Source organism: Gekko japonicus, unplaced genomic scaffold (assembly GCF_001447785.1).
Source record: "Gekko japonicus isolate JY-2015 unplaced genomic scaffold, Gekko_japonicus_V1.1 scaffold471, whole genome shotgun sequence".
Taxonomy (NCBI): Eukaryota; Metazoa; Chordata; class Lepidosauria; order Squamata; family Gekkonidae; genus Gekko; species Gekko japonicus.
In genome coordinates, this window is record NW_015161418.1 from 986,680 (window position 1) to 1,014,228 (window position 27,549).

The window sequence follows — 27,549 nt, forward strand, 5'->3', positions numbered from 1 at the left end:
GAGGGAGGGAGGGAGGGAGAGAGAGAGAGAAAGAAAGAAAGAAAGAAAGAAAGAAAGAAAGAAAGAAAGAAAGAAAGAAAGAAAGAAACGTTGAATCAGATTATTGACAGACGGCTTGATATTTAGCGTGGTCCCTGTGCAAGGATAATAGCAAATATGTTCTGTCAAGACATGTTTGCTTTTTTCTTAGGTACAGAATGTATTCAGAATTGCTATGCCATAGATCTTTTTATGATATTTTCCAATTTTTGGGTGGTGCTGTGGCCCTATTACTATTTCTAGAAAGCAAAGATGTTTGCTAGATTTCTCAGTGAGATGCATTTTTTTGTGGAAGGGCTTGGAGCTTGTGTTTCAAAAATTCTACAGGAAGGTCTGTGCTACCTGAGCCAATGTGTCAGATATGGGGATGCCACATACAGTTTACACATAGTGTGAATAATACAGAAGATTCTACGGTAATGTTCAGCTTGTAATTAAATTGGGCAAAGCCTGGTTAAAATTTTTCCAATGTTTAATGCAAGTTAAATAAATATTGTCAGCATACTTAGAGGGGTGGTGTTCCCATTCTGAAGACAGAACAAATTGGATAATAGAATGATGAGTTACTAAATGAAATAATGGTAGGAATATGCATGTTTTAACAGGGTGGTGTCAGCTAAAGATATCAGTGATAAGTTCCATATAAGATTTGCAATACAAATAGTGGTTTATATTTCATGTTTGTATGTTTTGTGTGTTTGTAAACAGAAATCTCTCCTTATTAATAAAAACAATTTGGGGTGGTAAAGTTCTATGCATGCCAAAATCAGTTGGCCACCTGAACTGCCATTCCAAAGGCACTGCCTGCGTTGGCTGGCTGCGTTGCGGGGTCCCGCCCACACAAGCCCCGGCCACCAGCTTGACCTCAGTATGCACGGAGCCGCCAGATGGAATGCGCGGTCTGGCAGCTGGATGCTTGCCTGAGCCCCTTCCTCCCACCCCCATGCCAGTCATCATCACCCCCAGCTTGTGAGCGGACAGGGGCTGGCACACTGCTGGGACGAAGAGGCGGCCTGGAGGCTGCTGGATGCAGCATGGCCCCAGGGTCTGGGGAGGGGGGAAGCAGGTGGAAGGGCCTCACTTTGATCCGATGTGACGGGCAACCCAACCCCTTGACCAGCTGCAGGTTTGTCGGGACGAGCCCGGGCCTGCTGCCACCGCGCCCGTACTAGCCCGCCGAGGCTTGCCGGCAGACAGCCTGCACATGGAAAGGGGGCTGGCATGCCACTGGGGCACATGGCCATCGAGGCGGTCCAGAGGCCCCTAGCCGTGGCCGCCCAGGAAGCCAGTTGCCACCCACCGACCCCGGGGGTCTGCGGAGGGGGGAGAAAGTGCAGGATGGGGGGGGGGCTGTCTTTCTAGCGCTTGTTGTCTTTTCCCTACCGGGCTTCCCTCCTAGTTAAGAATATATATATTAAAAAATGTAGGCCCACTCACATCTTTTAGGCTAGTAGATGTTTCGGCTCACAAGGTAAAATTTCTGCTCACAAGACAACATGGCATAGAGGGAACATTGCTCCAAGTCCAACCTGGAGGTTAGCAATCCTAATCCCTATAGGATAGTGATTTTCAGAGTCTCTGCCATAACTGAATAATTTTTTCATCTGCTGAGAGATCTCTGTCTTAGTTGCAGGAACTCAAGAATGTTGCAGGTGATCTTGGGGCATGTTCTAGGAGACCACCAATTCTTTATTTCTAGTAAGCAGTCATATATTTAGAGTTTGTTTATGAATTTTTATGCCACCTCTTCAAAGACCTGCTCAAGGCATCACAAGAACCGAAATTCCAACCGAGTGGAATCCAATAAAAACAACCCCCCAAAAACGAATATCTCCAACAATAAAACTTTTCCAATTGTACCAGTTATAAAACTATTATCAATACCAAAACAGCATAAAACCATCTTGAAAATAGGTCACTAAAACATCAGTATTGACTGCTCTATACTGAAGGCACATTGGCTCTGATTAGGTGTTTTCACCTGTACTTTCTGGACCAAATTGGAAGGCATAAACACACAGTAACTACTCAGCTAGTATGCATCTGTAATTGACACAAGGCTAGTTTCAAGGAGGCCTCACAAATAATATTTTTCTTGTGTCATTAGATTTCATATTGGAAAATTCCTTTTTTGGTTCTATATCAACTTGTTTACGTCCTTTTCATTGTAACAGGAACCTATATGTACCTTATAGTGTTTGACCTCTGAGGAAGGCCCTATCGAACTGAAACACGTTACATCATAAGTGTTTCCTTTTGTGCATGTCACTTTTATCATATTATGAGGCTTGATTTGGGCCCTTGTATGTTTTTAAATATCTCTGCAATAAATACATGCATTTTTACTTATAATTATTTTATATTTAATCTTAACTATTGACCCGTTATTTGCTTTCTTACTTACCTGTGAGGTTCTTGATTCCATTTTGTTGGGTTGAGTCCTCCCCCCCCTTTCTTCACCAGGCAGGAAATAGGCCATAAAATACTAAAAGGTGGAATAAAATGTTCAATTGGAAGTCTGAGCAAACAGGAATGTTTTAACCTGGGGCCTGACAACTTTTTGATTGCTGGAGATACATTCAGCTCTTGTTTTACTGTTTTTTGTAAGCATGGTTTTAATGGTTTTAAAATGTGATTTTATTGTGTATTAGGGTTGCCAGGTCATATTTCCCAGCCAGCGGGGGGGATTGGGGGGCTGAGCCGGGAGGGCGAGGGGCCACCCCTGAGTAATGACATCACACAGAGTGTCATCATCGCTTCAGGGATGCTGCACTGTGTGTACATGTCTTCCCCCCCCCTTCTCCAACCATTTAAAGGGAACTTTCCCTTTAAATGGTTGGGGAAACGTGGAAACTACTGGTGCCTGCCCTGCATGGCAAGCTTGAGCGGCTCCCACTCTTTTGAAGCAGGAGCTGCTCTTGCTTGCCCTGCAAGTTGCAATCTCATTGCTTGTAGGGTAGGCACATGCAGTTCCTGCTTTAAAAGATTGGGCACCACTCATGCCTGCCCTGCACGCCCTGAGCTGCTGACAACTTTTGGGCATGTGGCCCCCACTTCTTCCAAACAGCATCTTCTTTATATGCTGTTGGGAAGAGGTGTGTGGGGGGGTGCAGGCACTCATGGCCACCCCGCTTCCTCCCTCTGCAAGATTTAAAGGGCCAGCTGGAGAGTCCTTTAAATCTTGTAGTAGGGGGTTGCCAGGTGGTCGCTCAGGGGGGTGGGGCTTCCCCCCCACTGGTCAGCTGGCTGGTGGTGGGAAGGAGCCCCCCCAAATCGAGAAACCCCCATGGAACTGTGGGATCTGGCAACCCTACTGTGTATATTTTAATTTGCTAGCTGCCTTGGTGGCCCTTGTGGGGGTAGAAAGGTGGGATATAAATTCTGTAAATCAATAAAATAACAAATGTAAAGTAGAAATCAAATGGGAGGACTTTCTGAGGACTTTCTGAGACAGACCATCACCACGAAATCAATAAAATAACAAATGTAAAGTAGAAATCAAATGGGAGGACTTTCTGAGACAGACCATCACCACCATCATCTCTAGGTACTACTCACCACTCCTCCATAGGACAGAGGGAACAGGACTGGAGATGAGAATCTCTGTCTCTGTGTTACTGTAGTTCCATTTTTCTTTAGATATTGTTTACACAAATGGTCTTTGACTGCATCATAGTGAAACACCCTAAATCTTTCTTAAATGGGTTGGAGGGCAGAATTCTGCACTGAACTGCAGTCAGGGTCTTTTGACTGCAATACTAAGAACACTCTCCTGGGAGTAAGCCCCACTGAATAAAATCTGACTTATTTCTGAGTAGACCTGTTTGGGATGGTTCCCTTGGTGTGCTAGCAAGATTATAAAAGTATTAGAATAGCTTTTGCATTACTCCTTCTCATGAAAATGTTATATTTTGTATGCCACTGTTTGTATGTTTTTTAAAAATTGCTCTAGAGGCAGATGCCATTCTCAGAGAATATCTTACAGTGGAAACTGGGGATTGTTTGTGTCAAAACATTAATCCTCAAGGGAAGGAAAACCTCACATATGGGATGTGCATAGCATCTCTTATTGTGGGTCTGCACAGAGCTTTGATTCGTATCTATTGCCTCTTCAATGCAAAACCCACACTTCTGCAGAAAGGTAATTCAATGTACATGACTTACAGTTCTGAACTTGCATAAATATTCTATGATGATTGATTGTAGTTGTGGACGATGGGATTTTAGGTGAGATTCCTTTTCTCCTTCTGTATTGGGAAGCAAAGACTTGTGTTTTTTTTTTTAAAGAAAATCAAAACTGTGCCAGGCAGTTGCAACCCAAATAGAATCACTTTGGCTGAGTCATTTTGACTGTTTTCCCATTTTTTGTGGAAAATGCAACATATCAAATGCAAGGGTAGCCATCACCTTCAGTCTCAATTACTTAATTGTCTCCCTGTTTTACTTTGAATAAATTATTCAGGACACCTTGGAGCATGTTAACATCAGCAGCAGCAGCCAGAAATTCATGGAAGCAGAAACCAGACAAGATCATGGAGAATGATGGAACAAGATTCTTTGAGACTTCTAATTACAAACAGATAAATACCTGGAGCATAACACCCCTGATATCACAAATTGTAGAAAAAATGAGAAACAGGGTTTGGATAATTGACATTGCAATCCCAAGAGACAGCAGAATAGAAAAAGAAAGAGCAGGAGAAGATCACAAAATACAAAGACCTATAAATAGAGTTAGAACACCTATGAAAGAAGGTTACCATTGTTGCAGATGTCAGTGGAACCCTTGGAGCAGTGCCTAGACGTCTCAAGAAACACCTGGACATTCTGGGCATTGGGCAAATAACACCAGCTCAGTTCCAGAAGACAGTGTTGCTTGGAACAGCAAGAATCCTGCGAAGATACATCTGCAATTCCCAAGAACTTGGCTAGATCGCAAACTGTAGACTACCATCTACCAGTCAAATACATGACTGTGTCATTTCCCATTAATAATAAAACAGCCCAGAGGAACACACGGTTCTCCCTAAAGGCTTGGAATATCAGAGATGGTTTCCATGGTTTCTCTACAGCAGGGCAAAACTTAGCAAGCATTCTTCAGGATGATGTTCCACAAATGGAGCACCCCTACTAAAAAAAGTCATGCCTCAGAGGGGTCCAAGCCTGACCCTTTGCATGTGCCCCTCTCCTTGTATGATAGGGTTGGCATCCCAACTCTGAGTTTGGAAATTCCTGGAGATTTGCAGGGTGAAATTTGAGGAGGGGAAGGACCTCAGTGGAGTATAATGCCATAGAGTCCACCCCCCTCCAGCTGCCATTTCCTCCATGGGAACTGATCTTTGTCATATGGAGATCAGTTGTAATTCCAAGAGACATCCAGCCTCCACCTGGGGGTTGGCAGCTCTAATAGATTATACAAAATAAAAACTGTATGATACAGAGTCCAGTGCGCATTATTCTTCCCATTTAATAAAAGAGGTAAATGAGTCTGAATTGGGATTATACACATATGTGAGACTCTGCATGGGCACCCGCTGTAAATATTAAATCTTGTCTGTACCACCATGCAAGGAGGATCACTGCCCGATAGATGTATGGACCAGGGCATAAACCTCACCTCCCATTAAGGAGGCACATGGTACAAGACCAACAGGTCCTGCCAGACCAACCTCATTTCCTTCTTTGATCAACTGATGACCTTACAGGATCGAGGGAACAGGCTCATCTAGAGATAGTAGTAGGCCAGTCGCAGCATCTGGGCTGCTGGTTGACATGGACAGAGAGGTAGATGAGAAGCACCTGTCTGCATTGAATGATTACAAGTCCCCAGGCAAAACAGTACGCACTCAAGAGGGCTCAAAGAACTTTCTAGAGAGCTTTCAGAGCCTTTGTCCATCATCTTCAAGACCTCTTATAGGACAGGAGATGTGCCACAAGACTGGTGGAGGGCAGATGTTATCCCAATTTTCAAAAAAGGGAGGAGGGATGACACAGGAAACTGCAGGCCAGTCAGTCTGATCTCTGACCTAGGGATTTTAAAGGGATCAATCTGCAAGCATCTAAAGGACAACTTGGTGATCTGGGGAAGTCAGCACCAATTTATCCCCAACAGGTCCTGCCAGGCCAACTTAATTTCCTTCTTTGATCGAGGGAAAGCTGTTGATGTTGTTTACTTGGATTTCAGTAAAGCAGGGTTTCCCATAATGTTCTGATGGGTAAACTAGAGGACTGTGGACTGGACTCTAGGATAGTTAGGTGGAGAGGGAACTGGTTGGAGAACCGCACTCAGAGTAGTTGTCAATGACATTTCATCTGAATGGAGAAAGATGTCCAGTGGGGTGCCACAGGGCTTAGTTCTGTTCCGGTACTTTTCAGTATTTTTCTAAATGATCTGGATGGGGGTGTGGAGGGTCTACTCATTAAATTTTCAGATGATGCTAAATTGGGAGGAGCTACAAACACACCAGAAGATAGGGATGGAATTCAACAAGATCTGTACACACTGGAAAAGTGGGCGGATGTGAACAAGATGCATTTTAACTAGGATAAGTGTTGAGTTCTACATCTGGGTAACAAAGATGAGGAGCATACATACTGGATGGGGGAATCACTTCTGGGTAGCAGAGTGTGTGAACAAGATCTTGGGGTAAGGGTGGACCGTAAGTTAAATATGAGCAGCCAGTGTGATGTGGTGACAAAGAAGGCTAATGTAATCTTGGGGTGTATTAACAGAGGCATAACATCCAGATTGCAAGATGTGATAGTCCTGCTGTGCACTGCACTGGTCAGGCCACACCTAGAGTATTGTGTGCAGTTCTGGAGGCCTCCCTTCAAAAAGGATGTGGACAGAATCGAGCGGGTGCAGAGGAGAGGGCAGGGGTGCTGAGGGACTTGGGAATGTTTAGTCTGGAGAGGAGGAGGTTGAAGGGAGACATGAATCTCTCTTTAAGTATTTGAAGGGCCGTCACTTAGAGGAGCGTGGGAAGGTACCAGCTGGATATTAGGAAAAACTTTTTTACAGTAAGAATAGTTCAACAGTGGAATCATCTGCCTACAGAGGTGGTGAACTCCCCCTCACTAGCAGTCTTTAAGCAGCAGCTTGGCAAACACTTGTCAGGGATACTCTAGGCTAATCCTGCATTGAGCCGGGGGTTGGACTAGATTGCCTTTATGGCCCCATCCAACTCTTTGATTCTGTGATCCTAAGAAAGCAACAGAAATTCTCGTAATGCTCAGCCCTCCCTACTGGACCATTTGCTTTCCTCCAGAACACCAGCTTTTGAGAGCAGTCCTAAGCAGGTCTATTCAGAATGCTATTCAGGTTTGTTTAATTGGGTTTACTCTCAGGTAAGCGTTTTTAGGATCTCACCATAAGTCTCTGTGGCTAGGAAATCTGACCCAAGTTTGTTTTGTCTGTCTGTCTTTCTGTCTGTCTGTCTATCTATCCATCTATCATCCATCCATCCATCCATCCATCCCAGGTGGTAACTGCTATGTTTGGTACAAAATTCCATGTTTGTTGTTGCATCCATGATTAATCTCAGCACTGGCCAAAGTTCTTTATTATACTTTCTTTATAGTCTGCAATTCTTGTTGGGACTCGAAGAAAATTACACAAATTAATAACAATGTAAGAGGAGCAATGTAATAATACAAAAAAAGTAATAAAACTGGATCACAAGATCAGAGAACAGCACAACAAAACCGGTATAATTAGGCTTACCAAATCTCGCAAAATCGCGGCGGGGGATCTGCATATCTTCGCAGAATCCGTGTTGCGGGGACGGCGGGATGGGTTGCACCACCGTCGCCAGGACATGACGCTACATGTCGCTCTGGCAATGGGGCTGTTTGGAGCCCCGTTGCCAGAGCGACATGTAGTGTTAAATCCTGGTGACGGGTGCAATACGTCTCGCCGTCCCCGCAGCAGGGATTCTGCAAAGACACACAATCCCCCGCCACGACTTGGCAACCCTAGGTATAATACATACAATAAAACAGTAGTGTGCAACAATGTGACAAAAGTTGGTTAAATAATAATCTAAATAATTATAATTCCTAATATAAATAATTATTGTTTAAACGTTTTGTTCCCCTTTTCGCTTGGGGAGCTGTATATAATTTTTCTTCCCCTTCCCACTTTATTTTTGCAATAACCCTGTGAGGTAGGCTTCCTGGTTTCTGGTTGACTGGTGATATGAACTTGTATCTCCTCAGCCCTTAGATACATTTGGTATTCCCACCAACATTTAGAAATTTGATACTGTTGACATGCATCCTTCAGTACTCATGCTGCTGCCTGACTCTTTGGGATTTAGACCTATTAGTCATTGTCTGAGCAGTGTTGATTTAATCAGCCATACCAGGATTGAGGGAAACTCCCAGAGAACACCGGGCTGGATGGGAGCAGGTGTAGGCAAATGCTTTAATAATTTTAGCTCTCTATTTTCATTGTGTCCTTGCAAGCTATTTCCAAAGAGGAAAGGGCTGCAGGAGATATTTAAGCAGGTAAAGGCCGTCAGGGATTAATATGTTCTAATTTCCCCTGGAATTTGCATTTCTGCTATCTGAAGCAGTGTGCTTTGTTGCGGAAAGGAAACCTGCTGTTTAAAAGAGCTTAAATGTATGCACAATACAGCTGTTTCCCCACTAATCCAGTTATATGCTTTGATAGCTCTAAGTGGTAGATGATAGGGGTTGCAATTCCATCCCAGCATGCTATGATTTAGGGACTCAGTTTCTCATGTTGATAGAGGGAGCATGATTTGTTTATGATTGTGGGTGAGCTGTGGTTTCCATAGAAATTTATTTCCATTTTAAACCTGTAGAGGGAGAGAATCCTACACCATAGGAAAGCTCTGTAGGCAAATTATTAAGGCCTTCTGCTGTTGCCTGTTCAAGATCTCAGACTTTATAAAACGCAATTCCATGTTTACCAGTTTGGATCCAGAAATAAAATATTGTCATTGTGCAGGGAAGCAGTAGGGACTTGTGTTCTTTAAGGAAATGGGAAATACACTACTTGGAGCCTCTATGGATGTTAAGTTGGGTCCCCACAGGGTGACCTTAGAAGAAGAAGAAGAGGAGATTGGATTTATACCCCACCCTTCACTACCCAAAGGTGTCTCAGAGTGGCTTACAAACTCCTTTCCCTTCACCTCCCCACAACAGACACCCTGTGAGGTAGGTGGGGCTGAGAGAACTCTTGACAGAAACTGCTTTTTCAAGGACAGCTCTTATCAGAGCTATGGCTTGCCCAAGGTCATCCAGCCAGATGGAAGTGGAGGAGTGGGGAATCAAACCCAATTCTCACAGATTAGAGTCCGCGCACTTAACCACTACACCAAACTTAGGTCAGTTGCCCCCCCCCCCCTTAATGTTTAATCTTCCTTATGGGTTGTCATGGTGCAAAATGTGGGGTATGTGTGCCTCTCTGGGCTTGGTGGAGGAAGGGTAGAATTAAAATGTATATAGAGAGGTACAAGTGAGTTTCCGTTTCTGCTTTTGCATTATTGTTTTAACTTGGGTAGTTTTTTAGCCTCCGGCTCACACATTTTTATCTTCGCTCAGGAAGGATGGCTTCAGAGCAAATTAATTTATGCAGTAGCCAAATCATAGCTTTAATGCCAGTAGCTCACAAAGTAGAATTTTTGCTCACAAGACTCCATGGCTTAGAGGGAGCATTGGTGTGCAGTATAAAGCCAAAGAATTTTTGTGAAAGCCTGCAAGCCACAGAAACACTGGGGGAAGAGAGAGGTGTTACAAAGAGAGTCCAGTTTAAAAGAAGAACCAATCAAAATATTACTGGAAAAGGTACACATTTTAAATGTTAGCAGTCTTTAGGCATAGAAAGGGGTACGTGTGTGTAATGTTGTTGTTGTTGTTTTGCATTGCAACACAAAGGTACAGTTTTCACATGACCCCAATTCTCAAATTTCTGGAATGAGATTGGGAGTTACATGAGAGTTACATCCTCCCCTTTGTCCTACAAAATGTGAAGAGCATTCTTTCTCCATCTCTTCAGCGTCGATGTGTAACGAGGTTTGTTCCTGCATTCAGTTAGAGAATCTGAATTAAACACATTCCAAATGCCTTGCCTCTGTAAACCATCTCCAGGATTTATCGATTAAAGGATGATTATCAACCATTAATTTTGATAATTCTGATTGGTTCATAATGACATATGAGATAATCAACACAAGTGCAAAAAAGCCAGTCTGCATGTGCATATGAGTTACATCTGATATAGCATAGTAAGAAGGCAACTCTTAACTTTTATTGAAAAGCAGTTAATCAAACTTTTTGGTAGCTGCTTCAGTTAATTGTCCAAGATGAAAATTACTTTAAGCAAACAAAGTTCATTGACAGTTGAAAAGTTCTTGAACTCCTGGTTAGCTTGACAACTCAGCAACCCTCTATATATACAACTATGATCTGTAATTCTCCGGTGGTCCTTGGAGAGGAGCAGTCCATACTCTTGGGAATAGGCTCCTCCTCCAGGACAGGGTCGGTTTCCTCAGATCAACCCAGGAAGGGGAGGGGCCTGTTCCCTGGGAACACCCCAGTCATCTCCAAGCTGTGCACCCCCCAACATCACACTAAGGAAAAGAAAAACACCATAGTGAAACTCGATTTTTGGGGCAACCAGCCTTGTAACGTCATGCCCCTCCAGCAGATATAGACCAAGGCTGAAACCCTCTGTCACTCTCTCACCCAATTAACTCCCCATTTTTTGTTTTAGCATCTCAGACAAACTTTGTACATGTCCATCCAGTTTCTACATTCCCAAAAAAACCTCCAGAAGCAGCCCCCCCCAAACTGGGTGGGTAGGACTGAGGGGAGGGGCCTGTCCACTGGGAACATCCAAGTCTCATTGGCCCTGCTGCTTGAGCAGGACATGTTTCACAGGCACTGTACAGCACAGCGATCCAGGAATGAGAAGAAAATGGGAAGGGAGAGACCCCCCCTCTTAATTATTTTGAGCCACGGTCAGCAGCAGACCGCAATGGAAGCCGATGGCACTGGGAAATCCCCAGCAGCCAAGGCTGTGTATGCAGACTCCAGGCTGGAGGTCCCCTCCCCAACCAACACACATCAGGGGAAGCAGCTGAGTCTGCAAGGAGACCGTGGCATCACCGCAGATCTGACAATCTCCCCGGTCTCAGAGAACCCAGCGTGTGGAGGAACAGACAAGCTGGGAGCCTCTAGCCCTCACCAGAATCATGGTAAGCCCTAAGAGGGCAAAAAATCTAGACTGGAGGCGAAGGAGAGTGGGGTGGTAGACTGGGGGGAAACCCCAAGCAAACCCCCGAGCTGTCCAAGGAGGAAGAAGGGGAAATTGATTTCTGGGGCTTCCAACCTCCCCAACTTGGGACAGGCTGGAGTGGATTAAAGAGCCCTTCCCCTCCCTACTCTCTTCTTCCCCCTCAGGGGGAAAGTTCCCATGGAACAGACAGGGAGCTAAAAGGCCCAGGGAAGGCCATGGAAGGGTGGGGAAAACGGCAGTGGCCATCTTGGTTCCCTGAACCCTCATGGTAGACTTACTTTCACTTTCACTCCCAGGCAAGTTAATATAAAATGACTGCCAAGTCAGACCAGCCAGTTCCCTGTGCTCAGACCTGGATAGCCCAAGCTAGTTTGATCTGTTGAGATCTCAGAAGCTAAGCAGAATCAGCCCTGGTTAGTACTTGGATGGGAGACCACCAAGGAAGTCCAGGATTGCTACACTGAGGCAGGGAATGGCAGTGGCCCTGGCCTAGATGGCCCAGGCTAGTCCCATTTGATCAGATCTTGGAAGTTAAGCAGGGTCAGCCCTGGTTGGCTCTCCACCTCTGTCTGTCCCTTCCCTTGAAAACCATACAGGGCTGCTGCTTGATAGCACTTCCACCACCTCCACTGTTTGCCAGAGAGAGGCTATGACAGATTCTTGGGGAGGGGTAAAGTTAGATCTATTCAGATCATAAGTCTCACAGTCCCCGCAAGACTCTGTGGAGAACCAGGAAACAGAGGCAGCAAAGATAGCCTAGGATAGTCTGAGCTCATCAAATAAGCATGGTCAGCCCTGGTCAGTATTTGGATGAGAGACCACCAAACAATAACAGAGGTGTGACACAGAGGCAGGCAAGGAAAACCATCTCTGAACATCCCAAGGGGTTACCATAAGAGGGGTGTGACTTGATGGCTGCAAAAAGTCCAGGAAGGACTCAGACTCCCCAGTTCCATCCTCAGATAAGGTAGAATGGAAATGGTCTGAGGAAGGAGAGGAAGTAGTACCAACAGTACACTCTTGGCCATTCCCTGAAGAGCTGTACATGAGATTACTTTCCAAGTATTTAGAAGTTACTCCAGACCTAAGGAAAACAATGATCTTGACCCAGAACCTCTAGTGGAGTCTGGCCAGATGATGTACAAACTGGCAGTACCACAAGCAGGGATTCCAGCCATGACCTGGATGGCCCAAGTTAAGCGGGGTCAGTCCTGGTTAGTACTTGGATGGGAGATAACCAAGGAAGGCCAGGGTTGCTACGCTGAGGCAGGCAACGGCAAGCCTTCTCTGTTCCTCTAACTCCCTGCAGGCTTTTATAGTAGGATGAAGGCAGTGGGAATACCCTTTCAAGCTAAAAGCTAACCATCAGGTGTTTTTCCAAGCTTTATTCCCTGATACCAGAGGCTACCAAGAGGCTCAAGGGGCCAATCGTGGATGAACCTGGGACTAGCTTGACCTCCAACTCAGTTCTACATATGGATGCAGATAGGCTGCCCAAGACCCCAGCGAAGGGGATTTGAGCAAGACTTACACAAAGACTTTGAAGTCTCAGGATGTCAACAGCAGGCTCAGTGTTTGCCAGGGTGGCACATTCTTCAGCATCAGAACTAGCCTCAGCTGATAGTGGAGTCCCAAAAGAACTTAAAGACAAACTTAAGAAAGTTGCCCTAGCGACAGTGATTGTTGCAGATACTTAACTGGACATCCTGCAGCAGTCAGCTAGAGCCATGGCATGCAGTGTAGGAGCCAGAAGGAAAACGTGGCTCAGAAGTGGGATGGGGACTCTGCAGCACAGACTAAAGTGACGGCAGTTCCCTTCAAGGGCATAAACCTTTTTGGAGATGGACCCGACAGATATCTTTGTGAAGATAAAGACATGTTCTACGTTAAAACAAACAAATAAATCCTTGTCAGTCCTATCGTGACTCCAAAAGGATATCATGCCCAGAGCCAAAGAAGAATAGGGATGCCAGGAAAATCTTGGACCTTAAAGGGTTAAACAACTGCACCAGGACTAGAATATTCAGGATGAAAACTCTGAACTCCATTCTGGTAGATGTTGAAGCAAAGGATTTCCTGGCATCCATCTATCTATAGGAGGACTATTCACACATCCCAATTTGAGAGGTTCACTGCAGGTTCCTATGCTTCATGTATGATGGAAAACACTTTCAGTACCAGCGCTGCCTTTTGGCCTGAAGTCTTTCCCAAGGGGGTTCACCAAGATCGTGGTGGCCATTGTAACACATCTGAGACTTCAGGGAGTGTCGCTGTTACATCTCTAGATGACATCCTTGTCAAGGCACCTTCTTACCAGCAGAGCAGGGAAGCATCAGAGATGGCGGTGATTTTTTTTTTTTAGGGACCATGCCTTCGTGGTCAAGGAGAAGGGCAATCTAAATGTCTCTGGATAATGGGTACATCTGGGGGTGCAGATTGGCACAGTGAAGGACAGGGTTTCTCTGTCTTGGGAGAGACAACACAACATACAACTTCTGACTATAGGCAGGCCGGGAAAAAAACAAGATAGAGGGGATGGTACTGGCCATGCTTCTGAGCATGATGGTGTCAAACCATGAAGTGGTTCAAAGGCCAAGGTTCCATGCCCGAGCTCTACAGAAGTTTCCCCTTACCTTACCAGGATGTGGTGGCCAATTAGGGCTACAAGCTGGTACAGTTGCCAAAACAGCTTCAGCATCAACTGCAGTGGTGCCTGGAACCCTTTTGTTTCCAGTGGGGATCCCCAATCTGAAATCTAAAGAGGGTGGTGATGACCACAGATGCGAGTCTGCCGGAGTGGGGAACCCACTCTCAATGGACAATGACACAAGGGGGTCTGGTCTCAGGAAGAGACCTCACTGAGTATAAACTTTTTAGAACTCAGTCACCAGGCTGGGGCTCTTGGAATTTTCCGAGATACTAACAAGTCATGTTCTAGTCCAGACAGACAATATGATGACAAAGGCATAAGAAACCAGATTTCGGACCTTACACACAGAAGCAAGCAACCTGATCAGATGGGCGGACATCCAGCTACAGTCATTGGAGGCGGTCCAGGTGGCAGGCAAGGACAGTGCATTGACGGACTGGCTGAGTAGATGGAGATTAGACCAGTCTGTATGGATGCTCTGCAAGTTGGTTTTTCAACAGGTCTGCAAAAGGTACAAGTTGATGGAAATGGACTTCTTTACCATGGACCAGAATCATCAAGTTCTGTGATTCATGTCCAGAGTTAAAAATCAGTGGGCAGCAGGAACAGCTGTTCTCGACTGTGACTGGCTGCAGGGATGTCTGTACACATTCCAGCCAACTTAATTGCTTCACAGGGTGATTCAGAAATTGTTGGAGCAGAAGACAAAACTAGTACTGATAGCACCCTTTTGGCACCAAAGAGCTTGGTTCCAGAATCTGAAGAGATTGTCAACCATGGTGCCTACCACTGGGAAAGGACTTATTGACACTAGGATCAGCACAACATCCTCACCCAGCCCTCCTAAACCTAATAGCCTGGAGGTTGAGCAGAAAACGCTAGAAGGGTTGGGTTACCCTGACAGGATGACAGACACCGTATTAGTTTCTAGGAAGGGTTCCACAAATAGGATGTATAACCTGGCAGGTTCTTCACTCGTGGTGTTCAGAACGTGATTGGGAACCATTAAATGTGTGAGTTAGAGCTGTCTTAGCTTTCTCCAAGTTGGTTTGGATAGAGAGCTAAGTATGAGTACATTAAAGTGACAGGTGGCAGACATATTGGCGGTGATGGGGGCTAGGAAGGGAAGTCCCTTAAATTGCCATCCACATGTTAAGAGATTCCTAAGGGGTTACAACATGGTTAAAACTGCCACAGGTGCAGAGCCTTCTGACTTGGAACCCACATAGGGTTCTGAGAGCATTGTGTAGAGAACTTTTGAACCCATGGAGTCATGTCCTCTCAAGGAATTAACATTCAAGACCTTGTTTTTTTAGTGAGCATCACGTCAACTAGGCAGGTGTCAGAACTGAGAACCCTGTCAGTTGACAGGGAACTTTGTGTTTTCCACAATGATAGGGTAATGTTATTCCCAGATTCAGCCTTCGTTCCCAAGGTTGATCCAGTTCTTTCACAAGTCAGAGATCATTGTCTTACCTTCTTTGTCCCAATCATAGACATGACAAGGAAAGGGAATAGCATTGCCTAGATGGTCACAGGGTATTTAGTTTTCCATCGAAAGGCCCAACATTGGCATCATTCAGATACCCTATTTGTCTCCTTTTGGATATCTTCATTAGGTCAACTGGTATTGCCTTTTACCTTAAGTAGGTGGTTTTAGGGGTGGCATCATTGTTGCATGTAAGGCTCAGGGGCTGGATCCACCCAAAGGTGTTGCAGGATATTCTCTGTGGGGGGATGCTACATCAGCAGCTTACAGATCATTTCCCATCCTTTGAGACGGTAGGAACGGTGGCCACCTAGAAGTCTGTGCACTCATTTACTAGATTCTATAGAGCAGAGAAGCTGACCTTGGCTGTGGCGGCTTTTTATTGGGGTGTGCTGCAGCACACCCTATAAACCAGAAGCTGGATTTCCCACCCTGGGGCATACTGCTCTTTTATGTCCCAAGAGTAAGGACTGCCCTACTCCCAGGACCACCAGAGAATGGAAGATTTATTTTCACTTACTGTGAAGCTTCCTTTCTCAGTGGTCTGGGAGTGGGGCAGTCCTACCCACCCAGTTTGGGGGGGGCTGCTTCTGGAGGTTTTTTTGGGAATGTAGAAACTGGATGGACATGTACAAAGTTTGTCTGAGATGCTAAAACAAAAAATGGGGAGTTAATTGGGTGAGAGAGTGACAGAGGGTTTCAGCCTTGGTCTATATCTGCTGGAGGGGCATGACGTTACAAGGCTGGTTGCCCCAAAAATCGAGTTTCACTATGGTGTTTTTCTTTTCCTTAGTGTGATGTTGGGGGGTGCACAGCTTGGAGATGACTGGGGTGTTCCCAGGGAACAGGCCCCTCCCCTTCCTGGGTTGATCTGAGGAAACCGACCCTGTCCTGGAGGAGGAGCCTATTCCCAAGAGTATGGACTGCTCCTCTCCTGGACCACCGAGAAAGGAAGCTTCACAGTACGTGAATACAAATCTTCCATTCCATTTCATTGTCTGACGAAGTGTGCATGCACACAAAAGCTCACACCTTGAATAAAACTTTGTTGGTCTTAAAGGTGCCACTGGACTCTAACTTTGTTCTGCTGCTTCAGACCAACATGGCTGCCCCACCTTGATCTATCAGCATGAAAAGGTTAATGATATCATAGCTACATGTGAGGACCACTCACAACAGTTGATACTGACTTAGGCAGAAATTCATTAAAGATTTACCTCTATAATTAATTGAGGTCTGACTCACAAAAGCTGTTGCTGGAACAAATGTTAGTTTTTAAGGTGTCCGTGGACTCCTATTGGATTTTGCTGCTCCAGATTAATGCAGCTATTAAGTTGGCGTTATCATCACAAAAGAGGCAGGTGTAATAATGGTGTAAGGGAGGTGAATATTATTAATATCAAGTTAGACCATTGGTCCACCTAGATCAGTATTGTCTGCTCTGATTAATAGGCAAAAGAGAAGGAAAAAAGTACTTTATAATTCTTTTGAGATCCCTTAACTGGAGATAACAGGGACTCAATTTGCCAGAGGTCATTTCGGGGGGGGGGACGCGGGGGAACGCAGTTCCCCCAGGTGAGGAGCAGGGGGCGGGGCACATGATGAAGCCCCGCCCCCTGCTTCCGGCCGCCCCGCTTCCAGCCCTCATTCAGCCAGGAGGAGGCAGGAGAAGAGGGAGGGTAAGTTGCTTCCTCCCCGCCTCTCCCCACCCCTGCCTGCCTGGGGCCAGGGAGGGCCTTCACGGGGCTTCCTCGCACTCCCGCTGGCCTTGCAGGTCTACCACCGGGCCACTGATGTCAGGGGGTGTGGCATATGCTAATGAGTTATGCTAATGAGTTCCCCTAGCTCTTTTTCTACGAAATGACCCCTGCAAATTGCACCCTGCTGGCAAAGCAAATGCTCTACCACTGAGTCACAAGCCCTCTGTGAATATTGTTTTCCATCTTGTGATGGAGGTGCTCAAGTTGAATTAGGTACCAAAATCAGATTTTACAACTGTATATTTTTATGTTTGAGCATGGAAATCATGCGACAAGATACATGATGTTAACGAAGGCATCATTTGGCCACACAGTATACAATCTGCAAGAATCATTGAACACCTATTTTGGCTTATTACACCAACAATTGTTCTTGGTGAGTGTGTGTATCTATGTACTAGTGATCACTGAAGAAGGCCCATTGGGCCAGAATGTATTTGGTCCTATTTCTTGTGATTGTCATCTTATTTGTATGCCATCAGCCTGTGGAGATTGATTTGTATTATTTAGTGTACATTGAGGACTGCTTAATCTGGTAGTTTCTATCTGTAGGCTAAATTTAAGACCTATGCTTTTAATTTGTATTTTAACTGCACTGTACAATAAATTGATTTATTTTGTTTAATTCATTATTTAACATGGTTCCTGCTTTGTGGTACCTAATTCAATTTTTGGGTTGGTTTTTATTCACTTTTTTATTGTAAATCGCTCATACGGAAACAACATTGGCATTCCAGGTCACTTATATTGTAATCCAAAGCAGTCTGAGTTACACCCTTCTGAGTCCATTCACTTCAATAAACTGGAAGGAGAGTAACTCTGCTTAGGATTCAGGTGGGTAGGATGGCACTGCTAGTGACTTCGTGACAGAGGCAGGATTTGAACTGCAGACTTTCTGGTTCACACTCTTTGTCTGTACATTCTGCCAGCTTTTGCATACTGCTGATTATTAAATATATCATTTACATTTCTGTATTAAGAATATTTGTATGCCACCTCTTCAGAGTCCTGCTCAAAGTGGCTTACAATTAAAAATCACAATATAAAACACAAGCCATTAACACAGGACAGTACTTCTCGCATTGATTTGGAATGCCCTAAAACAGCATGCTATAATCTGAATTGCAATTAGGACAGTTTCCAACTCAGTTTGGTAAGGGCTCTTTAAAAAACATTAGCACTGTCTGGCCGCTAAAATACATATTGTGGTTTCAAAAGACAGGCAATATTCTGCTTTAGCTGCTATTCAGAATTAACCCTAAGATCCTATTACAGAATATGCAGACGTGCGCCCACCAAGGGAACCAGCAAAGCTGGATTTAGTTACAAGGCAAAGCCTCTTGGAATTAGATCTATTTCACTGCTGCTCATTTAATATGGATAGATACATCTGGGTCACCAAACTGCTTTAGCCTCCGCTGTCAGAGCAAGAGAGCAACGACCCCCAGAAGATTGAAAAATCAGCCACAGCAAAATCTGATTAGTCTGGCTGCATGCTGGCTGTATATTTTCAAATTTCTGTATTCCCAGAGTGATTGTTAGATATAGCAATATGCTCCTTTTGAATTAGTTTAAAGAGAGGGGATTTCTCCCTAAATCGGTATTGTGCGCAGGGAGAAATTACACATCCAAGCTCAATTAACTTTTCTGTGTACAGCTGTGCTAGGCCTTCTTTCACCCTGGATTTTCTGCACCAGTGAACCACTTAGCGTAGATAGTTCTGCCTGTACCTCAATATTGTATCCAGAACCTGACCCTAAAAGAATGTCATGCCAGCACTGCAGAAACATCTGTGGAAAACAGGTTAAGGACAAGGATGCACATTTTGGCCAAGTCTCATTTTAAAGATCTGATTAAGTCATGTTTATGCAATAGTCATCAGTACATCGTGATTATTATTATTTTATTGTTTACATTATAGTCCACTTGTCTCAGTGGGACTCAAGACAGATTTACACAGTTCAAGTCAATATAATCAACAGGATGAGACATCAAATAAACAATGCCAATAGGATTAGGGTTTTAGAACCAAACAGAAGTCTAAAAACCAAACTGAAGGAGAGCATAAGTAGGGTTGCCAAATGTGTTTTACGTGGCGGCGGGGGGCTCCCGGCTGGCGATCCCGAGCGTGCGCGCGCCGCATGCACATCAGCCAAATGTGACGTGTGACGCTGGGGTGGGGTTTCCCCCAGGGCCCGATTCCGCGGTGTCGGAAATCGGGCCTCCAAAGCGGGGCGAAATTCACCCCCCGGGGGGATTTGGCAGCCCTAAGCGTAAGTGTTAACATTACGTAGTAGGATCCTAGTTTCATCAAGCTATGCACAGTAGTATAGCCCAGCAGTTCCTAACCTTTTTTGGTATGGTGACCCATAAGTCCAAATGTACTTGATATGGTGACCCATCCAAGGCTGGCCCAAGGTTTTTTGGCAGCCTATGCAAAGTATGACTTTGGCATCCATCTACTTCAGCATTCCATTTTCTACAGTGGATAACCAAAGGTTTTTGAGAAACCAACGAACATCACACAAATGGTGTAAACTGTCCCCACTATGAATCCCAAGCAAGTGACATTCTGGCATACAGAGCCTTTGCTTATGAAGGTTACATTCCAGCCTTTGACCACCCTCTCCTCTATTGCTCCCTCTAATACCCCCTAAGATTCTAAACAACTCACTCTAGGAACCATCAGAACATGTTATACTTGATCAATGTGTATATGCAATGAAGAAAAAATACTAACTGATATATGACATGGAAGGTAACTGTTTTCAAGGTCAGATCTTGGTTTCCAAAATACAAAAGAGAGCAATGGAAAGGGAAGGGGCAGCCACTGGGAAGGGTTGGCTCATGACCCACTTTCAGAAGCTGCACAGCACACTTTTGAGTCCTGACCCACAGGTTGAGAAACAGTGGAATAGAGTACAATTTCTAATAATTTATCCAAGTAACTTTGTGAATCATTTAGTACAGTGCAGCTCTGTTGCCTGCATAGAAAAGCCCTCTTGAATAATTCAGTTTTACATAGTTTGCAGAAAGCCAGAAGAGTCCTCAGGTCATCCATTCCATAAAGTGGAGGCCACAATGGAGAAGGCATATGTATGGGCAGTTGCTGATTTTGCTCATGTGCAGGTTGGCACTTGCAGAAGACCCTGTTCGAAAGCTGTTGTGGCCCAGGGCCATGAAGGGCTTTGTATGTGATAGCCAGTACCATTAATTGAGCCGGTTAACTGATGGGCAGTCTCTGGAGTGACTTTGGAATGGGAGTGATATGTGTGTTCCATCTAGCTCCATCTAGCTCCTGATAATAGCTGAGCCGCAGCACTCAGCACCAGCTGGAGAATCCGAGTTGATTTTGAGGAGAGACCAATGGACAGTGCATTACAATAGTCTAGTCTTGATATTATTGCATCATGGATCTAGGTGGCCAGATCTGCTGTACCAAGGTAAGGGGCCATCTTTTGGGCTATGCTGAGTGATGTGGTCCTCACATGATTATAGCAGCCCAAGTGGGCAAGGATCCAGAATTCAAGTAGTGGCCTTCACTGATGCCAAGATTTTGTCAACATCCATCATGAAAACTGAGTCAAAATGATCCATAGATAGCCCAGGCAGTATATTAGACCTTTCTTCTGGTGTGCCTGTCTTACAACTGACATCCAGAACAAGGTATATTCTCAATATTGTTCTGCATTGGCTTTTCCACCGTTGTTTTAAGAAACCCACGTTGGAACAGAAATTCCCCTCTGCATTGCATGCCGCTTTCACGTCCTTTGATCATCGGATTTTATGGTACCCTCCACACTCCATGCCGGTTTCACTTTCTTTGATGCATAGATTTATGGCCGTTCAGGGATGACTTGCAGTCAGTACAGTGTTGCCCTGAGGTATTTGAATGTCGTTTTGAGCTGCACTTTTTCCTCCCAATTGAGAAAATGTGGAATGAATGCTAGATTCAGAATTGCCCATTTTATCAGCCAAAAAATTGGCAAAAGTATCACAGCTAATTGTCTCTTCCTGAGACGATAAAGGCTTAAATTTTGGCATCAGCATTTGCTGAGCTACCTTAAAAAATTGGGATGATTGTGAACTATAGTAGCAGAATAGTAACATTTCTTTGCTATCATCACTGTTGCCTCATAGGTCTTCCAATGGCCTCTATTTGTAATCTATTTGATTTGGATGAGGCAACAGGTGTACATTTATGTCGGCCTCCCCTGCTCCACCCCACTTCCTTTCTACTGTATTATGTAGTCTAATATTATTGGTGGTGTTTGATGCCTAGTTGCCCAACACTCTGATCCATCTGGGCATGCACACAGAACTCACTTGGCAGTTTTTGTTAAATTATCTTGCCATCTTGTGAATTATGCTATTGGAATTTTAATTGCATCACCTGGTATTGTTTTAACAGTAATGTTTTTATTGTTTTTATTCTGTTTTAACCCACTCTGAGCCCACTTGCAAGGGAGGGCGGGTGAGAAATTCAATAAATGGAATTAGATAAATGAAAGTTCACCACCAGCATCATTCTAGACACCTCCTGGCCAGTTTGGTGTAGTGGTTAAGTGTGCAGACTCTAATCTGGGAGAACCGGCTTTGATTCCCCACTCCTCCACCTGCACCTGCTAGATGACCTTGGACAAGCTATAGTTCTGACAAGAGCTGTCCTTGAAAAAGAGCAGTTTCTGTCAGAGCTCTCTCAGCCCCACCTACCTCACAGGGTGTCTGCTGTGGGGAGAGGAAGGGAAAGGAGTTTGTAAGCCGCTCGGAGACTCCTTTGGGTAGTGAAGGGCAGGGTATAAATCCAATCTCTTCTTCTTCTCGTCTTCTTTTCAGGTCACCCAGTTCTGTGGTAAACTAGGAGGCCGGTTTATGTCCAGGGTGTGGGAGTGAATATAGAGGAGCTTCACGTTCCACACTCCCACTGCCGCCTCAGCTGAGCATGTGTTTGGGATCCTAAAATCGCCCAGAGCATTCTGTAATCTAACTGGATTAATGAGTCTCCATAGGTGGATAATTTTAACCTGTCTCATGCAGGGTATTAGGGCCACATTCACCTTGGCTTTGTGTAGGTAGTGGTCAGACCATGTTTCAGGTTGAATCGCTAACCTTGAAACCAAGCCTTCCCTCAGTTGCTCTGGGCAAAAAATTAAATCCAATATATGGCCTCTTTCATCTGTTGTGCACATCACAATTTGATAGAGGCCTAAAGCAGTCATAGAGACTTCAAAATTCTGGGCTGGTCCTGGTAAGGTATTCTCAGCATGGATTTTGAAGTTCCCCAGAACAATCAATCTAGGAGTCTCCAGTACCACATCTGACAATACCTCTTACAACTCATAAAGGGTGCCCACTGGTGAACTAGGTGGCCAGAATGCCTAATCTGTCTTTAATCCCTAATTTAAGGAGCATACAGTCAATGCCAGATATAGTTGGCACTGGAAATTGAAGGACTCGAGGAGTCCTTGGCCAACTATACAGGGTTTGTGGAAGTCAGCATACCTAGGGGGTGTTAGTTGGGAGAGACATACGACGTCATATTCTTTCAGCTGTATTTATGTTAAGCAAACCAGGTTAATTTCTTCTTCCAGCAAAATCTCACAGAGGTATGCAGTTTTGTGCTTCACTGGTCAGCTGTTGCATAATATTAGTACAGGTGTATGGGGGGGAAGGGGGCCCTGGAATAATCAACTCACAGGATGCTACAGAGGTTAGACAGGTAGCGAGCATCCTTGCGAAACACTGGCCACCTTTTATTGATCCCATTTCCACCCCCATACCTACCAACTCCCATTTGCACTGAAATGTTGCATTAGTCAAGTATCCTGTTCTAGGAGAATTCCAGGCCCCATCTGGAGGTTGACAACCCTAATACTTAAGATGTACCTTTTATATCATTATTATTCTCAATATCCCTGTGTGGACCCTGGTCTTTTGAAATGCAGGATGAGCCATGGTGCCAGAGGTAGAAAGAAAGCAACAGTTTCCCAGCAACAGAAGGTTGGCTGCCTGGGTGTGATGGAAGACACTTATTTTACTTGACTGCCACCTAGTGTTTGAAGCTTGAAAAGCAGTTCTCCTTTGTAATTGTGCTAATAGACTTGTAATGTATCATTATTTGGTTTAATTATCTATTTACTTATTTAAAACATTAGTATTCTGCCTCTACCCAGTTAGTGCCCTGAAGGCGAAGAAGAGTTAAAACCCCCATTTAAATAAACTTTAAGGTGCATTTCCTAATAGAACTTTGTACAAAAACAGTGTTATTGTCTTTTTTCTTCCAGTTTTTTATATTTGAAATGCTTTGAGATTGAATAGAGATGTGTTGGATGCCCACATGAGGAAGAAGAAAATCAGTATCAACATGTTTTTCCAAATAATTTCCTGCCTTCAGAGTCTAACAGCTGGCTCCCCTTTGGATCCATTGGAGGGAGGGAGAATTACAAAAAATTACTTGTACCATATAGAGTTGTTGAATATATATCTATACACAGAGAGAAAGAGACACACACAGTGTGCCATCCATGTTAACATCCATGGTAACGTTTGTGTGTGTCCATAGGGAAATTTTGCCTGATCTGGTGATATACAAAGAGGTGTTATGGATAGTGTTCCAAACATTGATCCAGAGGCTTACTTAGCCAATAGGTGACTGGTGGTGGGGGGGGGGGAGAATTGCCTCTTCTTTGCCTACCCTTCATCACAGGATTTTTGAGAGGGTAAAATGAGATATTTTATTTATTTAAAACATTCATCAGCTGCCTTTCTTCCTTGCAGGACGCAAGGTGGCTTACAGTATAAATAAATCAACAGTCATAAAATACATAAAAGATGACATTGTAAAATCTTGATTAAGAGTCTCAATAAATAAATTAATAAATTAGTCAAATGCAGCCCTAAATAAAACTGTCTTCAACTACCTCCTGAAGATCAAAAGGGAGGGGGCCAGGCGTACCTCTCTGGGGAGTTCGTTCCATAATTGTGGGGCTGCCACGAAAAAGGCCCCCTCATGTGCCCACCAGATGAACTTTTGTGACTGTTGGGACAGTCAGGAGGGCCTCTCCCTGTGATCTTAATTTCTGGGCACAAATGTATGGGAAAAGACAGTCCTTCACATACCTGGCTCCTAAGCCATCTAGGGATTTAAAGGACAAAACCAATACCTTGAATTTGGATCTGGAACAGACTGGAAGCTAGTGTAATTGCTGAAGTGTTGGGGTCGCATGCTGCCAACAGTTGGCCCTAACCAGCAGTCTAGCTGCAGCATTCTGCAGTAGTGTCATATATGGCACCCTGAACCCCTTGCAGAAATGGCAGGAATAGAGTGTTGTAAATATAGATTAGTATCTTTGCCAATAGTTGTAAATGGGGGGTGGGGTGGAATTTAATAGTTAGAAGAGTTTGTCTTGCTAACTTATGAAAAAGTGGCCAGTTAGATCATTCTTTCTTATCTTGTTGAGTGATATGATGTTTTCGTAGGCTCTCTGAACCCACAGAGACTCCATTTAGCAGTCATCCACCATCAGGTTATCAGTATTAATCGACACTCAGCTTCTTTTATTCAGGAGATCCTGACTACATAGAACTGCGTAGATTCTCTTCTGTGCAAATGATTTGTAGCAAGAGCATATAAGAAAACAGATCTTTAAAAAAAAATCTTGACAATGGAGCACTCCTACAAAACATCCATGCCACGCAAATATAAGATTTTCTTATAAAATTCCACTTTACTTGAATGTAGCCAAGTGAATAACTTATATGACAAAACCCTAAGAAAAAAAGGTAAAGGTTTCCCTTGCTCAAAAGCTAGTCGAATCTGACTCTAGGGGACAGTGCTCATCTCCGTTTCCAAGCCGAAGAGCCAGCGCTGTCCGAAGTTGTTTCCGTGGTCATGTGGCCGGCATGACTAAATGCTGAGGTGCACGGAATGCTGTTATCTTCCCATCAAAGTAGTACCTATCGACTTGCAATTTCTTGCTTTAGAACTGCTAGGTTAGCAGGAGCTGGGGCCAGAGACGGGAGCTCACTCCATCACACAACACTAAGGTCTCAAACTGCTGAACTACAGACCTTCCGGTCTGCAGCTCAGCGTCTTAACCTCTGAGCCACCACAGCTGTGACAAAACCCAACTTTTCAACAAAACAATGTCGAGTTCAAGACATAGCCAACAGACCCTAACCTCTTCTCAATGATAGATAAGCTCACTGCCAGTGTGGCTTGCGCAGAGTATTATTTAATTGTGGTATTATTACCACTAGAGGAAGGGATAGACTATTTGACGGCCAGGCCAGAAGGCTTTTACATTGGAAAAACTTTGCTCTGTCGTTTATTGATGCATCAAGTATGGGACAGGTCTGCTGGAGAAAATGTTAATCTGCTTGTTTTATCTTTTAGAAAAAGGGGTTTGTTATCCCATGCTGGCAAGGAATGTCAATCATTCTGTTCCAGACCACTGGAAGGAGTTTGCATTTGATTACTCTCTGACATAAAATTGGGCATCCTGGTTGGTGATAAGGAGAACTATTGTGAACAATAGTTAAATTGTGCAGTGCATCCACAAACTCTATAGAGCTGATGCTTGAATTCAAATAGCAGGTGTTGGTCAGGGTACAAGTGACATATTACTGGTTCCTGGAAACCCGACAGCATTGTTTTGTGGGGGTTTTTCCTTGAAGAGCAGCTCACTCCCCCATAACAGCAAAAAGGATCAGTCCAATCATTACACAAAACTATCATTTATAACTCTGGATAAAACTGGGATTCGGTTGACAGAAGATTGCTCAAATCCTGATTTACCTCAACAAATTCTGAATTCATTACATTTTCTAGCAGCTGAGAAGTGTGGTGCTAAGGAACAAGCCAGAATTGACCCAGGATTGTTGACAGTGAAACTGTAGTTAAGACTAACAATGCAGCCCTAAGCAGAGTTACACACCATTCTATGCCCAGTGGATTACTTTGAAGGACTTACAAGAGAAGTGATTCAGTTTTGGATCAGATGGCAACTTTGGAGTCAGAGCCTTGTTTAATTAACCATAGACAGTGGAGTGGTCTGTATTCAGATGATCACACTCAGTATATTAAGTGATAGTTTCACATGATGGCTGAACTTAGCTCGAAGAGCCCAGTTGGATCTGACCAGCATCCTGCCACCCATACTTGCCAACCAGTTGCCCTGCGGGGAGCCCAGATTCTGGGCCAAAGGCAATAGCCACCCTCTTTAGCTGCTGTGCCCCACCACAATCATACTACTTCTAGACATGGATGTTCTATTCAATCATCATGAGAAACATGTTTTGAAACAGAGATGCAGTTTGTAATTCATCATGGGTTGGGAGTCAGCTGCTTAAGTTTTAAAAAGTTACAGCCCTACAGTATAACTCTCTCTCTCTCTCTCTCTCTCTCTCTCTCTCTCTCTCTCTCCTCCTCCCCCTCTGCACCACCTGCCCACAGCACCTCCGCCCCCCCCCCCCCAGGTCAATGAAACTGCTCAGAATGTCAGTTGCTTCAACCATCTTGTGCAAGCTAATGTGAGGAACAAGAAGAAGCTGAAAGAGGCAGTCTATAAAATCTCAGCGAAAGGAATCACTGATTATAAGAAAGGCTTTAGCTTTGCCTTTGAACAGCTGCTAAACGTAAGTGTTAGAAAGTTGCTCATTCTAAGACATCTGTGTGATCTGTGGCCATTTTGACTTTGGATGCATTGCTCATACTGAAAAAAATATTTTCACCAAACTATTTTGTATGCTGATGTATCCCAGCCAGTTGATTTCTACTGAGCTTAAGGTCTGAGGAAGTACCTTTGCCCCCATGATGTCTTTGAGGAGTTCTCCTTTTTGATGCCAATCATCCTCTCTTGGACGTCCTGCACAGTTATAGTTAGATCTACCATTCTTGGAGCATGCGTTTGTTTATTTATTTCTCACCACATGAGATAGTTGAGGCTGAGAGAGAATGACAGGCTTCCGTGGATTCCTGGTGACCTCCGTCACTCAGCAAGCAATTGAACACCAGACATTTTACTGGGTGACTGTTGGGTTTGCATCAGATGCTCTGGTGTTACAGTGGTATTTTCTGCAGTGCATATGGAAGTTTCAATGACAGATGAACCACATCATTAATATATAAGTACACATAACAGGTGAGCCAGGAAGTCCTGAATGGGCCCCAACTTCCCCAAACCACCTCTTGGAAGTTTAAGAACATGTCTATTATTCATACTGTTTGTGTTTGCTATAGACCATATACCAACAAAACACAAAGGTACTGCTTATGGGGAGAGTGGTATAGAAATGTAATGTAATAAATAATCCCATATATATATATAAAAGCCCTAGCATATTG

The 27,549-nt window shown here is 44.3% G+C and overlaps 1 protein-coding gene across 1 annotated transcript in view; it reads left to right on the forward strand.

Annotated features, from left to right (window-relative positions):
- CACNA2D1 (calcium channel, voltage-dependent, alpha 2/delta subunit 1) overlaps positions 1–27,549 on the forward strand; it is a gene marked incomplete at its 3' end in the record, with an annotated part of 640,713 nt that overhangs the window by 532,775 nt on the left and 80,389 nt on the right. The window contains exon 11 of the mRNA XM_015428057.1: positions 26,682–26,840. Within this exon, the coding sequence (XP_015283543.1) occupies positions 26,682–26,840 (159 nt within the window). The remainder of the gene's footprint in view (positions 1–26,681; positions 26,841–27,549) is intronic.